General features: G+C 42.2%; 1 protein-coding gene across 1 annotated transcript in view; it reads right to left on the reverse strand.

Annotated features, from left to right (window-relative positions):
• Positions 1 to 22,287, reverse strand: part of grid2 (glutamate receptor, ionotropic, delta 2) — a 548,550-nt gene that overhangs the window by 449,121 nt on the left and 77,142 nt on the right. The window contains 1 exon segment of the mRNA XM_034234858.1: positions 15,866 to 16,021. Within this exon segment, the coding sequence (XP_034090749.1) occupies positions 15,866 to 16,021 (156 nt within the window).

Raw genomic sequence — 22,287 nt, forward strand, 5'->3', positions numbered from 1 at the left:
GTGTGTGTGTGTGTGTGTGTGTGTGAGAGAAAGAGATTGGTTGTATAAAGGCATAGTCGAAAACATGTTGAGTATTTTATTTCTGTAACGCAATCAGCTCTCATGGCAAAATTGCCTTGCATTCAATTGGGCTGAATAAAAGCAGTGAGACCACAAGAGAGCACTTTATATAAAAAAAAACATCAAATCAAGTTTTTGGCTGCTCTCTGCATGTGTGTTTTATGACTAATAAAACACAAGCATTATAGTGGGGTAGCTTTTTTACTCGCACTGTATGTATGTGTTTTGTTGTGAGTGCACTCATGCTGTCACAGTATATATCTGTGTTGTTTATTAATTTATTGAGTGTTTTGTCTGCTGGTCAAATAGCACTCAATGTGCATCTGATTCATCCTCTCATCCTGTGTGTGTTTTTTCACATAATAATAATAATAATAATAATAATAATAATAATAATAATACTAATAACAATAATAATAAATTACATTTGTATAGCACCTCTCAAGGGACCCAAGGCCTCTTTACATGGTAAACAAACATAAGGGGCAAATATTAAAGTAAATACAAAAATAAAAATAATTTAATAGCAGTAGGAGTGGAAGCGAATGTGATGGGCTAGGGGTCAAAGGCCATGGTGAACAGGTGAGTTTTTAATGCTGACTGGAAGATGTCCAGGGAAGCAGCATTGTGGATCTCTGCAGGAAGTGCATTCCAGATGGTGGGGGCCACAACACTGAACGCCCTGTCACCAATAGTTTGGAGGCGAGTACGGGAATGGAGAGCAGGCCCGTGTCTGAGGACTGCAGACTCCGAGAAGGGGTGTAGGGATGGAGGAGGTCCGATAAGTACTGGGGGCGAGGGCATACACTTGTAAGTGAGGAGGAGTGTTTTGTACTGAATGACTTGACCGGCAGCCAGTGAAGGTGGATGAGGGTGGGGGTGATGTTTTGCCATGGCTAGGTGCGGGTGAGAAGCCTGGCGGCAGAGTTCTGGACATACTGGAGCCTCTCCAGGGTTTTGCTGGGAGCTTCGGACAGGACTCCATTGCAGTAGTCTAGACGGGTGGTGATGAAAGCGTGTATGAGCGTTTCTGCCACAGAGTCAGAGAGGGTCGGAGTGTCGGAGTCTGGAAATGTTTTTGAGGTGGTATAAAGCAGATTTGGTGACAGTTCAGGGGCGTCATTTATAAAGCCTTGCATAGGATTGGCATGGGAAGGTTGCTTACGTAGGACAAAGCAAATAAATACGCACCGACACTTTCCGATTCATAAAAGACTGCGTACCGGCGCAGGACTTGCGTACGGCACATCCTACGCCGGTTTCCCTTTATAAATCACAATCAACTCGAAATGCGGCGCAGCTTTTGCGGGCTTCACGTAACGCCCATATTTGCCTATAAATAGTCAAAGAAACGCCCATTCATTCATTCATTTTGACTGACTGCATGAAGAAGATCGCAGGAAATGACGACAGAACAGCTAAAAAAGACATCTCACACCGTGTCAGATTTTGGTTATTTTGGGGACGTTGAGATAAATCATATGGTTTGGTGGATGCAGTTTGAACCAGAGGGGCAGCATGGAGGTCGGATCGTCACCAAAATAAATAAATAAGTGGTCCGAAAAAGATTAATGACAAAATGAATACACATAGCCTAACCTTCCTCAGGCAGTGTGTTTGTACCGGGGACAGGAGACACACCCTTGATGAGAAACTGTAAGAAATGATCGGGGAATCCCTCCGGAGTGGAGTCATGACGACTGGATCTGAATAATATTTTTGTATTTGGTGGTTTGTGTTCCAGCTGTCGATCAGCAACTATATATCCATAATCCACCAGTTAAAGGAATACAACTAATGTATTGTGTTATATTAGCTGTACAATTGACCACATATGGTGTTCTTAGTTTCCATACCTCCTGTGTTTTACGAGCGACTTATCAAGTAAGCTATTGGCGAACGGCATAAAACATGATTAAACATGATTGTATAAAACCATGCTCGTATCTATACAACCTATAGAAATGCAAAACGGCGTCAGTTTAAATAATTCTGTCCTTCTGTTTACCGCATCATTTATGAGAATACATTTCTTAACATAATCGAGGGGTGATCAATAACATTTCCGTATTTATTTATTTCTCCAAGTTATGTGTTTGTGTGCACTGAGGAGTCTCAAACAGGCATTTGTTAAATCATTTTAAGATTGGCTTTAATCAATTTGTGAAAATTAATTATTTATATATGATAAATGAGAGGTAACGTTTTATTTATGGTATTATTTCCATATATTTCTTTCCATTCTTCATTCTGCCAACAGTGTCGCAGTTTCTCGTCTCTCCCGTTGTTGTGCTTAGTGCATACGCATGGGTCAGAGTTTGCGTGGAGGACCGCACATTTTCCCATCAAGTTAGTTTTTTATAAATCGCAAACAGTGCGTAGAAACGTTTGCGTACGCACCGTTTAGAAATGAGGCCCCTGATGTGAGCCTGGAAGGAGAGGCTGGTGTCCAGGATGACACCCAGATTGCGGACTTCAGTGGACGGAGAGATGGAGCAGCCATCAACGGAGAGGAGCGGATCTCCAACCTTCCCGGAGCTGCGCCTTGGGAGCCACAATCATGAGCTCTGTTTTATTGCTGTTTAGTTTGAGGAAGTTTGATGACATCCAGTTGTTTATGTCCTGTAGGCAGTTGACAAGGCAGTGAGGGGGGGGAGCTGAGTGGTCGGTTTGGTGCAGAGATAGAGCTGTGTGTCATCAGCATATGAGTGAAAGCTGAGAACATGGTGGCAGTGATTTAACCAAGTGGGAGCATGTAAATGGTGAAGAGGAGGGGTCCAAGCACAGAGCCTTGAGGTACACCTTGCTTGACTGGGGCCGATGGGGAACTGCAGTCACTGATGGTGACAAAGTGTTTCTGGTTCGAGATGTAGGATTCAAACCAGGCAAGAGCTGTGTCACTGAGGCCAAGGTGGTCGAACAGGCGGCTGAGGAGGATGGTTTGGGATATGGTATCGAAGGTTGCAGATAGGTCCAGGAGGATGAGAATGCTGATGAGGCCGGAATCAGAAGCGATGAGGAGGTTGTTTGTGATTTTAATGAGGGCAGTCTCTGTGCTGTGGTGGGGTTCACTGAGCTCATCGTTGGACATGTGGTGTTGGAGTTGTGCGGCAACTGCTCTTTCCAGGATTGTGCTGAGGAAAGGAAGATTGGAGATCAGCCGGTGGTTGTTGAGGTCCTCTGGGTCCAAGCCAGGCTTCTTGAGGATAGGAGTGACTGAGGCAGTGTTGAGGCTGGGTGGGACTATGCCAGATGACATGGACAAGTTCACTATGTCTATAATATAATGGAGCATATATATATATATATTCAAACAATCCCTTAAAACTCACCTTTTCACTCTTGCCTTCAACTCAATCAACTAACCCATGCCCTTATTCCACCTAGCTTAGCACTTTTTACTTTTGTTGTTATTTTGTTTGACTTGCTTATAAGCGCTTTGAGCACCAGAAAAGGCGCTTTATAAATGTAATATATTATTATTATTATTATATTATATGTTATTATATGTTATTATATGTTATTATATATTATATTATTATATGGCTGCCTTGACCAAGGCTGTGGGCATGGGGTCGAGAGAGCAGGTTGATGCCTTGGCCTTTGTGACCAGCTTGGTTACTAGGAGGGCATCCACTGGGGAGAAGCTGGAGAGGCTGCACTTAGATGGGCATGTAGCACCTTGCGGCTGAGGTGTGGTTGAAATTGGGGGAGCAGGCACCAGAAGCTGCTGGTGGATGGAATCCACTTTGGCCTGGAGGAAGTCCAGGAACTTCAAGCAGAGGTCGAGAGCACCTGGAGGATGGCGGGGGTCGAGGGGGCGGAGAAGCCGGTTTATGGTAGAGAACAGCATTCTCGGTTGGTTATGTTGGTTGCCAATGAGGGTGGAGTAGTATGTAGACCTAGTCCGGGAGAGAGCTTATTTGTAGGACTTCACATGGTCCTGATAGGCTTCAGGATGGATGGTGAGGCCAGTTAACATCCCATTGTTGTGTCTTTGCAGCAGTTTAAAAAATAGCCAGACTGTCAAGCTAAATTATCATTTGAGATAATGTAATACACTCACAGAGCTCAGGTGAGCATCACTTCACTCTATATTTACAAAGCAAACTGCTGTTTGCTGATATATATTATGCTCTGAATGTTATTAACACTGTAGTACTGTTAAGGTTCAAATATATAATAGAATTATTGTTTTTTAAATTGTAATTGTTTAACCAGCAATTATACATTTAAAGCTGTCATCATGTCAATAGACTCATACAGCATAGTGAGGTAGACTTTAGTACAGATCAACATGAGGTGGGGGAAATAAATTAAACATCTTGACTTGTTGTATTGCTCAATGTTGCAGTAGGAAGACAGATGTCTGCATGACATAATACAACCATGTGCAGCTAGTAAAATAAAAGCAATGCAGTCAGAGTTACAGATGACTTAATTATGTGATTTGCTAGTACTTCTTATTGTTTTTTAGTAGATTGTGTTCAAGAGAGCAAGGAGGGGAACCGGTGAAATCTGACCGCAATGCCAGGGGCTGTTGTGGATGTACATGTGCTTTTTTCTCATACTGATATTCTGAACAATCTGTGTTGTTGTATTTGCTGTAAAGTGCCTCTACTGTAGGCTATTTTTATTATATGTACAGCACTTTGGCTCGACCAAAAATCGTTTATAAATGTGCTATATAAATAAAACTTGATTTCATTTAATTTGATTTGATATAAAAGGTATATGATGCCATTTCGTTTCCAATGTTGGTATATTCATAGCGTTTTGTTATAGTGCAAAACATCCGGGTGAAGACATTGTGTCATACTAGAGTAGGCCATTGTCCCTGCTGCATAATAGTGGACGGAAATAAATAATTATGTCACTCCAGTACAGACCCGGCGCCAGAACAAATCTAAAGGGAGGGCCTATGATTTTCATGGGAGGGCCCACAAAACTGTCACGTGCTGCGGGCCTGCGGCACAATATATATCAAACAGCAAGGCCAACGGCATTGTGCACAGACACACACTTATCGCAAACATACACAAATAAAGGGCAACATAGAAACCACTTTGAAACATTGTGTGCGTGGCAGCACAGACACTGGTAAATCAAGGCACACTGGTTAAGGATGGCAGCTTCCTCATCGCTGCACTCCGAGAGAAATAGTAGAGACGGAGTCGATGAGCTGTTTAGCCCGCCTTGGGCATGGTTTATGTTCCGATGCACTGCACTCGGACATGCTGTGGAGGGAATCGAGTCACCTCTGAGAGGGAGTTGGTTGACAGCTAAAAAAGCTATAATATCAACGACAGCTGACAAGTAATAACGGCTCCGTGCAGCTGATCTGCACCAAAGTTCTAATTTCCTTATTTGTTTCCTCGCGTATCTGTCTCTCTCTCCACACACTCTCACATGAAATGTGTTCTTTTGATGCGGCATGCCTTAGCAGTCCTTTATCAGTCTGTAATGCGTGTTTCCAGTCGCAAAAACCTTTGACAGTAAAAGCCGCATCAGGTGAAGACACAAGGCTGCGTCTGCTTTTAACGAATCTTCAACAGACCGGCAAAAGTGCGGTTCTTTCCTGAAAACAATCTCCCTGGATAACGATCCAGCTTCACCTGCTTGGGTTTATTAACCCCAGATCATCGCTAACTCAGCCCGGGGTTTGCCGAGGTCAAGCTTGTGACATTAAGGCGTGCTGCTGCAACGGCAGGTGCAGGGTCGCCAGCAGCACCATCGGCTGCAGTTCTTTCATCGCTATTTCGTTTTAATAAATTCTTAGACCTTTTAAGCCAATTTTTTATGTCCATTTTGTAATTCAAACAGAAATGGGAGTCTACAGAATGCACAATAAACAAATCCAGAATAGGCGGCAGAGTGTGACGCTGTGATTGGTCTAAATGGGGACGAATCACAAATCACAACAGACACATGCATTTATTTGACGTAGCCTGGCGCCTACGATTTTTTTTTAGTTCTGACATCACATACATCGTAGCATAAAAGTTCACAGTTTATTTATAATTAAAAAAATAAAATAAATATATTTTTTAATTTGTATAAATAATAAAAAAACGTGTTTATTCGGGGAGGGAAGGAATGTCAAATGGGAGGGCCTGGCCCTCCCTGGCCCTCCCACGGCGCCGGGCATGTCCAGTAGTCTATACTTTCTTACCTATAAGATTTTTTTTTTTTTTTGTTGTGGAGTCATGAGGGCGGAAATAAATCATTCAAAAATAATTTCACGGTGATCTCCTACTCCTCTGCAGTGAAGGACTGTCTTTGTGTATGTGTTTAGAGCGGGTTTAGAGAGAGGAAGTTTGCTGTCAAGCAGCTTTACAGACTGATACAAAGACAGAAACAGAAAGAGAGAAAGGGACAGAGAGGGAGGACGAAGCCCAGTAGGGGCAGGAAGAAAACCATACAATAGAGATGCACTACTGATTCTTTTCAAATGACACTTTCTATCTACTAGCCAATCAACAGACCTAACTCCAACTGAGCACTCACACACAAATAAAGCTTCAAAAGTCTGGTTGGATTGGTTCGACACAAACACAAACTTATTTTTGTATATTGATCAATGGATATTACTGCACATAATGAAGTCCCTTGAACAGGGTGTCCTACGGTCTGGTACCCTTAGCAGCGGTCTGCTAGAGAAAAACCATACCTCTGGAACGTCCATATTGACCAATCAGAATCGAGTATTCAAATAAGCTGTGTAATAAAGCATCAGATTACCTCTTGTAAAATGTCAGTGTTATCTATTGCTAGACCTCAACAACTTTAACACAATGATATAGATAGAGAGAAAAAATTACGGTAAAATAGAAAAACAATGAGATACACTGGAGGGCAATGTCAAATAACAGAACGTTTATCATTTTTTGCAATTTAGTCATGACGACTGCAGAGAGGAGGAAGGATACATAATGATACATATTGTAGAGAAAGATGAGCAGAGGAATGTCAATACATCAAGAAAGCCAGTGTGCTCAGTAATTGTGTGTGCGTGTGCGTGTGCGTGTGCGTGATAGATAATGAGATGTCTTCGGTCCCTATGGCAGCTAATGAGACTGCTCTGTGAATTCACATCAGGGCGTGCACACAAAGATGCAATGGATGGACAGAAACATGGTCAAGGGAGTCAAGGAAAGAGAATTGGGTTGGAGGCTAAATCCTTTTGAGCCTGGTTTCCATGGAAGATAATTTCAGTGTAAGTCTGCTCTGTGGGAAATGGACAGCAGGGAGGGTCAAAAAGGAAGAGAGGAAGGAGAGCCCATAAACCTAAAATATGGTTGTGTTGCCTTTTGAGAAAATAATAACATGAGGTACAGGTGCAGCTGTGACTTGATGTATTATGATAATTTGCAGATAAAGGTTGATATATAAAAAAGACAACAATAAAGTTGGTTTACAGTAAGTCAGGGACGTACATAAGACATTTAAACATAAAATATTGCCTATGTTTAAAATGAAATCTCAGATGAAGACATAAACCCGCAAAAACATAAAATCACTACCTGTCTGTTTCCTAGCCATTCCCCAAATGTCAATGGTTTTCCCATTGGCCAAAGCATCTCGATAAAAATGGTTTTATATTGGATTGATTTGCAAATGTGTGACCCAGTGGCTGAGATGTGTAATTTAGCATACAGCTTTGTATGTTTTTGTTTCAACTATAGAAACATTAAAAGTTGAAGGAGGAAGACATAGTTTGATCAAAGCCTTAAATGCTAAATGTAATGCTATGGTCTGCTGTTGCTCTGTGCAGTTAATCTGTTTCTATGTTAATGATATTCAGTGTCATACACGTCTCCAATCTGGAGCTTTGACTGTTTCTGCTGGTACTGACACTTCTGCCTATATTTAGGTTACAGACTAAGACTCCAAAAGATGAGGGGGCCTCTGAAATGGGACATTAATATTTTATGAATAACGAAGGTCATCTCAAATTGTGATAGTCATGGGGGAAATTTAAAATGTCCTGATTACAAAACTCTAGTCATTTATTTATTTGAACTCTGAAGTAAAATCATGCTTTAAAAATACATAAAGATAGAGAGAGTGAGATAAAGCAACATTGAAGTTAGATGAACAAGAAATGTAAAATGAGTGTGTGTTCAACTTTAATTTGAGGAAGTGCTGCCCTTTAAGTATGAAACTTAAAGGGCAAAAACTTTCTTTTTTCTTTAATGTGTTTACATTATCAGTGTTTTCATCAATATGACAAAGTCAGTTTGAGTTATTCTCACCACACTCAGTCAAATGTTTCACACACCCTAAGGCATTTTCTTCATGCTGACTTTAGCACCATCCCACATCATTACTGTGAATCACTACGAGTTCCAGTGTCTCAGAATACATCAATTGAAACAACGACAAATCTTCCAAATATATTTTCAGTCACTCTAATCCATTAAAACTTTAATTAAGAACATAGGACTGGGATTTTCATATATTTGTTATACACTTTTGCATTGGCAGCCATTATAATTAATTCATAATGCTAAAATAAAACCATAAATGTGTTCTCTTCTCTACTGCCATCAACTGTGGATTAGGGCTTGACGCTCACCCCTCATCCACCTCCAGGGTCGGGACGCAGGGCTGCACTGCGGCTGCACCTCCATCATAATATATATGAACTCACGATGGGGTCTATGAACCCTTTCAGTCATCTTGTGCACATGTCAACTAATTTGTTTAATCACAAATAAGTCTCCCCTGGTTGAACTGATGCTATTGCAAGATTGGCGCTAATTAAAGGCCACAGTTGTGTTGAACAAACCGCTTCTCCCTGTTTTCAGTCGACACACAGACCTTAACCGTAGCTGCCAGTGTCTTCACAGGACGCCAATTGGTCCAAACTTTCATGATTTGTGCTTGAAGTCTTATTCTGCATTTTACATATTTTTTTATTTCAATAATAGCTATTCTAAACCTCTTCCCATTTTGATGGTGACTCCCACATTTCACTTTAAAATACAAAGTATCCAAACATCAGACAATCATAGACGCTAGCAAGGTCTCAAAAGACAATGTAGTTGTATTGCAGAACACTTTCAGCGTAGTTGGGGATGGGGGGGACTTCTAATCTGTGATTGTGGCAGTGTGTGCATAAAAGCAGCAGTGTGCCCTGTGTGTCAAGACTAAGCTGAGATGAAATATAAACTGAGACAACTATTGAGTCCTGTGCCTCCTGTGGTCTCCTCCTGTTCTGCTTCCCCTCGCCCCCCACTTTTCCATAGACAGTTATCCAATTAGGTGATTCTCATTGCCTTAATCGATGGAGACATGAACGGGCACACACTGACATGCATACGGACACACACACGAATCCAACCCTTTCCCTAAGTAGTGTCTAGCCTGGTTACTATGGAGATGGGGGAGTAGGGTGTAGGGAGTGAAATGTGAATATAAGTGACAGGAGCAGATCCACAATTAAGTACCATGCAGGAGGCAAACGGGAAGGGGGGAGGGAGAGTGATTTATTCCTTGCACCTGTACACACTTCTGAGGACACACACACACACAACATTCATTACAAACCGTGAGTCAGTTAAATAATCATAAAGACAGAGCATAATAAAGCTTGTCCATCTGCAAACGTATTAGCAATGGTCAATCCTAAGGGTCACACAAGCAAGAACAAGCACACTGTTATGCACATGAACACAAAACACACACCACATAACACACAAATAACACGACACAGACTGTGTTAAATAAAAGGTTAAATATTAGTCTTAATTCATCAGATGGCCAGACACACTCTGAATGGATTAACAAGTGAATGCCCCTTTAAATGTTGCACGCGCACACACACACACACACAATGAAAATAGATAATTATATTTAAAATGTAGTTGAAGGCCTGTATTGTAATGTGTCTATAGTAGTTGTGATGTGCCATTTTTGATTACTCAATTCAGTCAAATTGAGCTAAGATCATGTATTACCCATGCTCAGTAGTTATAGTGCTGCAGCGATGCAGGCTAGACAAAACAAACTCTGATTCTAAATTTTCTTTGAATGCAGAATTTGATCTAGAAATTATCCTCTTATAATTGTGTATACTGTACATTAAGTCATTTCCCAATTAAATTAAATCAATCTAGCGGTGAGACAGACAGTAAAGTGAGGTTTTCTTCTGGAGCTTATGACAAACTGCATCAAATGCAGAATACAAAGACCCCTTTACTCTTTGATATACCTACATCTAGACCTTACAGGGGATAACAGGTTCATCTCATTTACAGTAAGGGCTAGAACATTAATTAATAAGAGATTTCCTGAACATTCAACATTGCAGTATATTGCTTATGAGCACAATATGTGAAGGACACTGCAACATGTGTTATTTCAAAAATGCATAAGTAATGATTTTAATAAAAGTAAAAGATAAAACACTAGGAAAAGGAACAATGGTCAGTGACCTTGTAAGATCAGACAGTTGGATTGGCTGCCTAATTGAGAAAATGAGATTAATATTTACATTTTTCAATTCAATATTTTAGTTGAGGTCTTGTGTGTCCACCAAGGTGCCCCAAGCAAAGCATCTCAAACTATATCACATGAGAGACGGACAGAGACAAAGACAATTAATTTGCCAGACAGGTTACCAGTTAGCTAAACAAATATACAGATAGACAGGCTGATGGGGAGACAGGCAATCAATTCATCAGAAAGATAACTGCACAAGCAGACGAGCAAACAGGAAGACTGACAGGCAGGCAAATTAGTCAGGCAGTCTGTTCAGTGGCAGGCAGACAGAAAGACAGGAAGTGCTCATTGGACAGACCAGGCAACAGACTGAGGGACTGTGAGGCCTGCAGGAGTTTAATCAGTCATGATAGGGGCGAAAAAAATGAGAGGCAAGATCAGATTGTGATTGAACAATAGCTGGTCGAAATCACAAGCTAAATCGTTGAGTAGCATCTAATCTGTCTTTAATAAATCCTGTACTGCCTAAAGATACTGAATCCCCTTGCTGTTCTCCTTATCAGCAGTCAACAGTCCTAGACAGTGGTGTTTGTGCCAAGTTGTAACTGTGTCTACAATATATGTATGAATGTAAAGTTGCTAAAAAGAAGAACAAAAAAACACTATGCATAACCAGAACCAAATTGATCACTTAACTGAAAGAAAGTTTAAAACGACAAGCTACAGAATCATTTTGGCTATGGATAAGTTCAAATACAAAATAATGTAAGCAATAGGTTAGGCATTATGCAGGACTCAGGAACATGCTGCTGGCTCAGAGAGCTCAGTCAAGGAGGGAGTGTTGAAATGCTGCCTCCTGCTGTGTTATAAATAAGACACTCAAGACATAAGCCACTCACTGTCATCAAGCAATTCAAACTATAGAAGGAAAATACCAACACAGACATTTATCCTCCATGCGTGCCAGAACCCAGATAATAGAACTCAGAATGGAACTTAGACAAACAACAACATGCTTAGTTAGACAAACAACAACATGCTTACAAAAGCAACAGGACCATAAATCATGTTTTCAAAAAAAACCGCAAGTTTAATTTATTTAAAACTGTTAATCACTCTTTAGTGATCTGGGATCAACAACATAAACCGAAGGGCATCCTTGGAGGACATTTGAACATCTGTGGCCTCACACCTAAAGCTGATCAAGTCCAAGTCCATGATTCCAATTTAGATGTTCTCTGCCTATCAGAAATATGGCTTCATACCAACTCTCCATCCGCTGCATTGCATGTGCCAGGCTATCAAAGCTTTAGACAAGATCGATCTTACGGAAGAGGGGGTGGGGTCATGATTTATGTCAAATATGCTGGCCTTATATGCCGACTCCAAGAATGTCTTGGATTAAAAATAATGCTGTCCCCTGAAATGTCCTTTGTGCTCATTGTTGTTTATCGCCCACCATCCTCAAATAATGACTTCTACACCACGTTCAAAAAACTTCTTAAAGCATGTGATTTCAAAACAGAAGTAATACTGCTTGGTGACCTGAATTGTAACTGGTTAGACAAGACAAGTAGGAAAGCCCTTAAGCAAATCACAGATAGTTTAGACTTAACACAATTGACAGAAGGACCAACCTGAATAACCTCATCCTCACAGACACAAATAGACTTAATATTAAGTAATAAACCTGAAAGAGTGAATAACACATTTAATTTCATCACTGGACTATCTGACCACAACTTAATATTAATATCCAGAAAACTCACAAAGAAACGGTTCCACCACTCTTACAAACCTCTGGAACATTAAGAATATCAAAACAGAACTAAGAATATCAAAAAATGAATTTGCAAACTTTGAGCAAGCTGTGCAACAGACTGACTGGGAAAGTATGCTAACTGGGAGCAGTGTAGAAACAGACAGCCAAATGTTTGCGACCAAGCTACATGATTTAGTGCAGATGTTCTCCAGAAAAATGAAAAGTGGAAAAAACAAAAACAATGCACTTCCTTGGTTCAATACGGACATATTGAACTTGATGAAGGAAAGAGACGTTGCACTGAAAAGAGCACTGAAAACTAAATTAACTACTGACAGGCATAGGATTACTTCATTACGTAACAAAGTAACTCAAACAATCAGAAAGGTCAAAGCCAACTTCTTCATAACAATAATTAATGAGGCAAAAGGTAATACTAAAATAATTTGGGAACTATTAAAACCTTACTGGGAATCAAGCACAGGCCAAAAAAGCAGCTAGTACTAAAAGAGAATGGTAACCTAGTGCAAGACCCAGAACAACTTGCCATAGCTTTTAATACATATTTTATTAACTCTGTAGATGAGATTGCACAGAACTTTCCTTTGAGAGCAGAACATATTATCGAAGTCGACGAAAGTAAGATGACCTTTTGCATTCAACCCATATCGGAATTAAAAACCAAAGCAATTATTAATTATCTTAAAACTTCGACAGCTAAGGATACATACGCTATGGATTCTACAATGCTTAAATCACTGCAAGATTACTTAATCTGCCCTCTTACCCAAATCATCAATTCATCTGTATTACATGGGACATTCCCAAGTGCATGGAAGACTGCAATTGTAACCCCCATTTTCAAGTCAGGTGACCCTCTGAACATCAACAACTACCGCCCAATTAGCAACTTACCTGTAGTAGCCAAAGTGGCTGAGAAATGGGTGTCAGAACAGCTTGTCTCCTTCTTAAACAATAGTCCATTTCAACTTCATCCCATGCAGTTTGGCTTCAGGGCAAATTATTCAACCGAAACAGCCAACTGCTTTTTTATAGAAAAGGTCAAAGCAATGGTTGACAAAGGAGGTGTTGTTGGTGCAGTATTTCTGGATCTACGCAAAGCCTTTGATACAGTCAACCATAAGGTCCTTCTGTCCAAACTGTCGGCTTTTAACTGCTCTCCATTAACAGTCAGTTGGATTGAATCATACCTCACTGGTAGGCGTCAGCATGTTATCGTCAATAATCGACTCTCTCCAGCTCTAGACTTAAGCACCGGAGTACCACAAGGTTCAATACTTGGTCCACTTATTTTTTCCCTATATATTAATGACCTGCCATCTGTCTGTCCTGATGTGGAAACACAGCTATATGCCGATGACACTGTGATATATGTGCATGCCAACACAAAGCAAAAGGCTGCTGATAAACTGACCTCAGCTTTAGTGCTGATCACTAGCTGGCTACACCGCTCCTGTCTTCAGCTTAATGTCAACAAAACAGTTGGAATGTTTTTCACAAAAAGAAAATGCAACATTGTGTCAAATATAAGCATCTCAGGTGATCATATTAACATTGTGCCTCAGGTTAAGTACCTTGGAATGATTATTGACTCTAATTTAACATTCAAAACACAAGTCAAAAAAGTGACCCAAAGAGTCAAGTTTAGCCTAGCAAATTTTAAATACATAAGAAACACAAAGACATTGAATTCTGCCAAATTATACATGAATGCCATGATCATGTCACATCTTACATACTGTCTCACAAGCTGGGGGCAAACTAACAGCTCCACACTGAAGCCACTAGCAACCCTGTACAAACAAACCCTCAAAGTACTGGACCAGAAACCTAACCGCTCCCATCACTGTACCATCCTCAACAAGCATAACATCCTGAGTTGGGAAGATTTAATAAAGTATAGGAACATCGTTCTGGTTTACAAAATCCTGCACAATACAGCCCCTCCACCTCTTAACTCATTGGTTACTCAACGTAACAACACCAGACTGACCACTAGAAACTCCACATGTGGCGACCTATCAGTCCCATTCAGGAAGAGTACTTTTGGTCAGTCATCATTCTCGGTCATAGCAATACAAAACTGGAATTCTCTACCCACTCAAATCAAAGACATACATACACATACCACCTTCACAGCTCACTTAAAAACATGGTTCACTGAGAATTACACCTGCACACACTAGTCGGTGTTGAGTATGGTATGAGTGTTACATGTTGTGTTACATGTTGTGTTACATGTTGTGATCATGGATGTTGCCCCTCGTTTCTGTTATGTGATTGTGATATGCTATATGTGACATGTACTGTATATAGTAACGTGTGTTGTTTATTGTTCTATTTTACCTCACACCGGTATCTACTTGTCTTTCCTCCTTTTTATTTTATTTTATATTTTCTTATAACTAATGCTGTTGATGTATTGTGATTTTAAGGGTGTCTATTACCATCTGGCCGGGGACAACAGCTGGAAATTAGCCATGTCGGCTAAAGCTGCAACATTTACTGTTTTTGTGACAGTTCATCGATGGGGAATGTCCACGACACTATAAATAAATAAACTAAACTAAACTAAACTTCAAAGAATTACAGCCTGACTATGAAACAACAGTGCAGGGCCCTTATATCAAAGCAACAGCCTGAAAAAGCTTTTTAGCATGTGCGTGCGAGCGTGTGTGTGTGTGTGTGTGTGTTTTCAGTGGGTGGTTGATAATGTTTTTTTTTATCATTTAATTAAATCAGTAAATATATACCATGTTGTTCTGGCCTTTTTTATGTTGCCTCTTTACATGATATGGTTATGGTATGTATCTCTGGTCAATGAGACTATACTGCAAACTGTATATGATAAGCAAGTTTTACCCAAATTCATAATTTCTAACTCAAGATTTTATATAATATTTCTTGGACTTGGACTTGAACAAGTAAGACTGCTTGTCCTATCAAGACACACATCTATTTTACAGCTTTGCAGTGCATGGTGCAGTTGGCGTGTTTAGGAAATAGGCTTGTCCTTGTTCACTGTGGCTATATATTGGTAAATTCTCTTTTAATGCCAGAAGTATTAATTAGAGGTCTTGAGAAATGTGCACTCATTGCAATATGTTTATCTGAGCAGGGACACTGGTCCATACGGGCAGCAGTTGTATCTCATTCCCTGATTGTCAGAACAGTGAGCTGATTCCCATTTTATTTTTTAACCTACTTAAATGCTGAAATTCAAGTTCTGAGTTAATAGTATTTGTTTTAATATTTGACTAGGTATGACGTCAAGAAGTACAAGTGGAAGATATTCTGATATGGAACTGCTGGGTTTGGCTGAAAATAAATCACAGCGCTGTGCCTAAATAACATTAGAACCAAAGTGGAAAGTGGAATTTGGAAAGTTTAACAGAATAAATGTTGACGAAAGCTTTTTCATCTCAGTCTGACCCCGGCCCAGAGATTTTGTAGGGCAAAGGAAACTAAACCCAAAAGCAAATCAATGTCCTCTGTGGACTATAATGTCAACACATAAAGACCTGTGACTTTGAAGCTGATGCACCTGCCCTGTTACACATGGTATTATCATCCTACCTTCTTGCACAGCCTGGAAGGGGTTGTTCCCGTCAACGAACTCCACAGAGATGGTGATCTTCTCCGTCTCCAAGATCTCGTTGTTCAAATTGAGATCTGCCACAGCAAGGCGAAACACTTCATCATCTTTCCGCGCTGACTCATCAAATATGGCACCTATTGGCAAGGAAGGAAGAAGAAGAAAAAAAGGAAACTATTACTCAGTATTAAAGGACTTTTGAAATAAAAGGGATGGAGACAAAAATATGGTGATGCAGAGTCCTGAGCTTTAGTGGTATATGTCCCGTATGTGAGTTATAGAGAACGTTGTGAGAGGATCAACCCTCATTCCCTGACCCATAGAAAACAACAACTTTATCTGCAAGAAATTGCTGAATGGATGAAGTTGTAAAACAGTTAATTGGGGCCAGTTCTATGATACCAATGTCAACAATATGATCATTGGCAATATGAATGCATTATTTTGCACATTACAACATTTCCCAAGTTGATAACAAGATGAAATAGTCACGTGTATACCAAGTTCCTTTTATTGAAACCCTGAAAAAGATATTTCTACTCAATGTTAAAAAAAAAAAGGATTTCAAGTTATTGAATATAAATAATATGTACAGTAGTGTTTGTCACCATCCACATCTGAACTGATACCGGTATTGTTACCTGGAATTCTGTAATGTTATTGAATTATACCCTTGTTCAGTACTTTACTCCCTTTAATAACAAAAAAGTACATTATGTTGTTGAAAATAAGTACAAGCTTCTCTATTTCAATATTGTTTTCCATTTAGAACATTTAGTTATCCATTTAGAACAACTTCCAGCCTTTCAGTCTAACAGTCACTGTTGTGTGTCTTTGGACGCGGCATGTGTGAGCAGAGGTCAAAGATGTTACGTAATTGTCAAAAAAATCTAAAGCCTTCGGATATTTTGACAGTTTAAAACACTTGATGATCTAACATAACTAAGGGTAGTTCTCAACACGTTGAAAAAATACGGAGCAGGGCTTTGAAGCATGTCCGCTCTCGTCCCCTCCACCTCTCGTCTCCGTGTGCTGCTGTGCATGCTGGGTAACTTTTCGAAGTGAGCAAGGGCTTGCAAGATTGGGAAATTAGATTTCACATTCAGAGTTGTGATGACTTCTAATCGCAGTGTTTCCCCTACCATTGTCTTGGAGGGGCGCTGCGCCCTGCCAACGGAGCCCCGCCAACGGAGCCCCGCCAACGGAGCCCCCTGAAATTCAAGGCGTTTTTTTTTAATATATATATATATTTTTTAAGTATATATATAGCATGCTTTAAATTACCATATGAATGCATAATCTACAAAAATAATTCTGCATATTAATCATTAAAAATGTAAAATACATTAGAAGACATACATTTGATGGGTCTGTTTGTCAAAATGACAGACAAGAGAAAGTCTAAGGCAACCCCTATGTGAACCCCCAACTTGTTGCTCTGGCCAGTATTGCATTACCCTTCAAATAGTTCTCTCTCTCTCTGCCTTCCTGAGAGGTGTGGGACACAGGGGGTGAAAGGTACCAAAGTAGGGAACTGATTGATTTAAAGTTATTTCTTACTTTTGTATATAATGCACATAAGAACAGTTGTCCGAAATCTTATTTAAACAGCTGACTAACTTTTGTAGGTTTTTGGATTCTTTCGGCTGCAAAACAAACATCTCTGTTATTTTATAATGTGGTCTGGACTTGTGGACTTGTTTATGAGAATAGCCTCAGAATTGTGACACAGCTTGAGAAAGACAGGGTGGAGAGAGAAATGGGTTGACACTACAGTTCAGGCTGAGGAAATACTGCCCAAGGGCACATTGACTCAGTCAAATGAGTTGATGCACAAAGACAACATGAAGACAGGGGAATGCCAGTATCTGTAGTGGCAGATTAAGTTCCCACTAGTCAATACTAAATTAGTCATCAGAATAATGTCAAACTGCAGTGATGCTGAGGGTAAAAAATGAGGAAACATGGAGCGTTGACTGGCTGCTAGCGATTTGATAATTGCTGTGGTCTGTCACACACAATTAACTATGTGTTTTATATATCTCTGTTTCTTGCCTTTTAGCCTCACATTTAAACCCACTTATTCCCTCAACCCATTGGGCAACTAATTGTGTAAGCTAGTGCAGTGAAGCTCTGCTAACTGTTTTTCACTGACCAGAAAATAAGCCTTTTATTGTAAAGATAGTGTGTGTGTGTGTGTGTGTGTGTGTGTGTGTGTGTGTGTGTGTGTGTGTGTGTGTGTGTGTGTGTGTGTGTGTGTGTGCGTGCATGTGTGTGCGTGCGTGTGTGCGCGTGCGTGTGTGTGTTGCAAATCCCATTAATATCAAGGCAGGCTACATTGGCTGAGGGCCATGTTGTACCACATTTGAAGGAGCACTGCTGTTATTGGGTCTTGTACAGTTCATTGAGTCTGGTGCTAATACAACAAAGGCTATGGAGCAAGTGGTTCGTGGATTATACTTATAATACTGGTATTCAGGGGTATGTTATAAACTCACTTTTAAGGTTGACTAATGACTACCTAAAAATAAAGTTGTAGCTTTGTCTAAACCAATTACTTTTTGCCAGCATCAATCTTAAAAAATCAACATCTTATTTGCTTACCCTTATTTCAAAGGTACTTTTGATGAAATGTAACTTTTAATAAGACAATTTATTTCAACAAATTATTGACACAGTTAAAACTAGTTCAATGGTATAACACATGCCTCTTCATCAAAAGGACTAATTTAATGGCTTTTGCAATAAGTTGATCTGTCAGCATTTGGCAACTGTAAATACCCTCCTGCTGATGAGCCCAGGTTGTTTCAACAATTCTGCACTATAGATGAGGTGAGACAAACAGGCCTGGGCAAAGCGATAAAGAGTCAATCACACAGATTCATTAACTATTCCATTACAGATGAATTATTAATGGCGTTGCAATCAGTTTGAATGTGACACTGCTCAGGAAGGATTTGAAAGTTACACATTTTTTTAATTAGCTCTGCGACACAGGAGGACAATGTAAGGTTGTATATGTCTAGGACAAATGCATGGCAGTGGAGAGGACTGTATATGTTTTTTGTATTAATGCTTCATGGAGGAAGTCAGAAAAAAGTTGGACACATGTATTAATGTTCTCAGAGGGCACTTGGGATCAGTGTCTACTGCAGTCTAAAGTATTCAGAGCATAAAAGAATATATTAATTTAAAATAGAAGATGAAAAGTAGAAGAGTAGAATAATGGCTCCTTTAATCTGGGCTTCTACAATGGAGTTGCCATAGTAACCTCACTCGTTCTTCTAGACATATGTTAAAAGCTGCGCTGTGCACCACTCTTTGTATATGTTTTTTTGTTCTCTCTTTGAAATATATATAAGCAATGTGTTGTTTGAGTCTAGTGCCGTAATGAGGGTATTACAATTGAGCAATTTTGACTAAATGTATTATTTATGTATCATGTATCATTCTTAATACCATTACAAAATAAATATGTATCAGCAACTTTTCCTCCTTCCTTCTCTTTCTCCCATGATCTCGTATCCTCCTTCTCTTTCTGTATGATTGCTGTTGGGTAATTTTATTTATCAACAACATTTTATGATTAAAAAACAAACTCTTATGTAGACACTTTAAAGAGCAGGTTCACAGAGACAGAAACCAGAGATATAATTAAACAGAAATATACTTTTATATAAATAAATATCTTCTGTATATAGAACACATCTATTAAATGTGTTTTAATATTCATTCTCTTCTCAAAAAAAGGTAGAAAATGGTGTCCATTTTAAATGTGCTTATAATGTATGTTGGAAGTGGCAACAAAACATAATCTCAATGTGTGTTTAGCAATTTCCATATCTTGAAAAAAATATTGGATGTGTGAGAGTGGAAAGTAAAGCAGTGAGGTTTTACAAAGATTGAGCGCAAACACCACTGTCACGGTAGAGCGAAGGAAGCAGGACCCAAATGCAGATAAACTGATAATACCTTTATTTCAAGGATAGTGAAATATAGAACTAGGACAGACAGAACACTCACCGGTGAACACAGTCAACAACGAAAGATGAACCGACAAAGACAGACAGAAAAACCAGAACTTAAATACACACAAGACTAATCACACAAACAAGACAAAGGTGAGGAGGGAGGAGAAACCACAGAGGCACCAGGTGAACACAATCGGGTAATCAGGGAGGGAAAACAGACAGAAAGCAGCAGGCAGGAAACGGGGGTGAACACTTTACAAAAGCCACCAGGGTGGGTGGAGGGGGTCTGGAGGACGGGCTTGGGCTGACAGCCCAGGGTCACGGCAGAGGACCAGGAAGGGGTCTCGGGCGGACGGCCCGGGGGCAAGGCAGAGTCCAAACTGGGGGTTATGGAGGGGCGAAGGCCACCGCGGGCAAACTCAGGGGGCCGAGCATGAGGGCGAGGACTGCGGCCGGAAAAGTCAGGGGGCCGAGCATGAGGGCGAGGACCGCGGCCGGAAAAGTCAGGGGGTCGAGCATGAGGGCGAGAACCGCGGCCGGAAGAGTCAGGGGGCCGGGCCCGAGGGCGAGGACCGCAGCAGGAAGAGTCAGGGGGCCGGGCTCGAGGGCGAAGACCGCGGCTCTCAGGGGGCCGGGCTCAAGGGTGAAGACTGCGGCTCACAGAGGGCCGGGATCGAGGGCGAAGACCGCGGCTCTCAGGGGCCCGGGCTCGAGGGCGAAGACCAGAGATCTCCGGAGGCCGGGCAGGAAGGCGCTGACGGGACAGTGCCAGAGACCGGGCAGGACCCGGTGTCGGAGCTGGTGGGACAGGCCTCGGCAGGATCCCCCACGGAAGAGGACCAGGACACGGGATTTGCAGGATCCCCAGCAGGAGAGTAGTCGGCGGGGCCTCCAACGGCACAGTACATAGGATTGGCAGGACCCCCGGCAGGAGAGTAGACGGCGGGACCTCCAACGAGACAGGACAAAGGGTTGGCAGGACCCCCGGCAGGAGAGTAGTCGGCGGGGCCTCCAACAGCACAGGACAAAGGGTTGGCAGGACCCCCGGCAGGAGAGTAGTCGGCGGGGCCTCCAACAGCACAGGACAAAGGGTTGGCAGGACCCCCGGCAGGAGAGTAGTCGGCGGGGCCTCCAACGGCACAGGACAAAGGATTGGCAGGACCCCCGGCAGTAGAGTAGACGGCGGGACCTCCAACGAGACAGGACAAAGGGTTGGCAGGACCCCCGGCAGGAGAGTAGTCGGCGGGACCTCCAACAGCACAGGACAAAGGGTTGGCAGGACCCCCGGCAGGAGAGTAGTCGGTGGGGCCTCCAACGGCACAGGACATAGGATTGGCAGGACCCCCGGCAGGAGAGTAGACGGCGGGACCTCCAACAGCACAGGACAAAGGGTTGGCAGGACCACCGGCAGGAGAGTAGTCGGCGGGCCCTCCAACGGGACAGGACAAAGGGTTGGCAGGACCCCCGGCAGGAGAGTAGTCGGCGGGGCCTCCAACGGCACAGGACATGGGATTGGCAGGACCCCCGGCAGGAGAGTAGACGGCGGGACCTCCAACGGGACAGGACAAGGAGCTGGCGTCGTCTGGGGAGCCAGCCGGAGACGAGGTGCTGGAGTCGGCCGGTACGCCGACAAGACTCGGGGAGCTGGCGTCGGCTGGGGAGCCAGCAGAAGACGAGGTGCTGGAGTCGGCCGGTACGCCGACAAGACTCGGGGAGCTGGCGTCGGCTGGGGAGCCAGCAGAAGACGAGGTGCTGGAGTCGGCCGGTACGCCGACAAGACTCGGGGAGCTGGCGTCGGCTGAGGAGCCAGCCCTGTAGCCGAAACTGGAGTCGAGCCCATGACTTCCGGGGACGGTACTGAAGCCGGAACCATGGCTGCTGGGGCCGGAATTGAAGCCAGAATCATGGCTGTAAGGTCCGGTTCTGGAGCCGGAAACATGGCTGTAAGGTCCGGTTCTGAAGCCTGGATCATTGCTGTGTGGGCCGGTACTGAAGCCGGAACCTCCAACCGCACTTCAGTAGGGACTGGAGAGGGAACTCGAGAGGGGACTCGAGAGGGAACTTGAGATGGGACTAGAGTTGGGATTTGAGAAGGGACTAGGGAAGGGACTAAAGGAGGGACTGGAGATGGGACTAGAGATGGGACTAGAGGAGAGACTTGAGAAAGGACTAGAGAAAGGACTAGAGAAGGGACTAGAGAAGTGACCTGAGGAGGGTTTGGGAAGGGACTAGAGAGTGGACCAGAGAAGGGACTAGAGAAGGGACTTGAGATGGGACTATGGCAGCTGGGGCAAGAGCTGGGTCTGGAACCATGGCCGCTGGGGCCAGAACCATGGCCGCTGGGGCCAGAACTGGGACCGGAATCATGGCTCTTGGGGCTCGGGCTGCTAGCCTGGACTTGCGACTCCTTCTCCTAGAAGCCACCTTAAGGC

The sequence above is a fragment of the Gymnodraco acuticeps genome, unplaced genomic scaffold (genome assembly GCF_902827175.1).
Source record: "Gymnodraco acuticeps unplaced genomic scaffold, fGymAcu1.1, whole genome shotgun sequence".
Lineage (NCBI taxonomy): Eukaryota > Metazoa > Chordata > Actinopteri > Perciformes > Bathydraconidae > Gymnodraco > Gymnodraco acuticeps.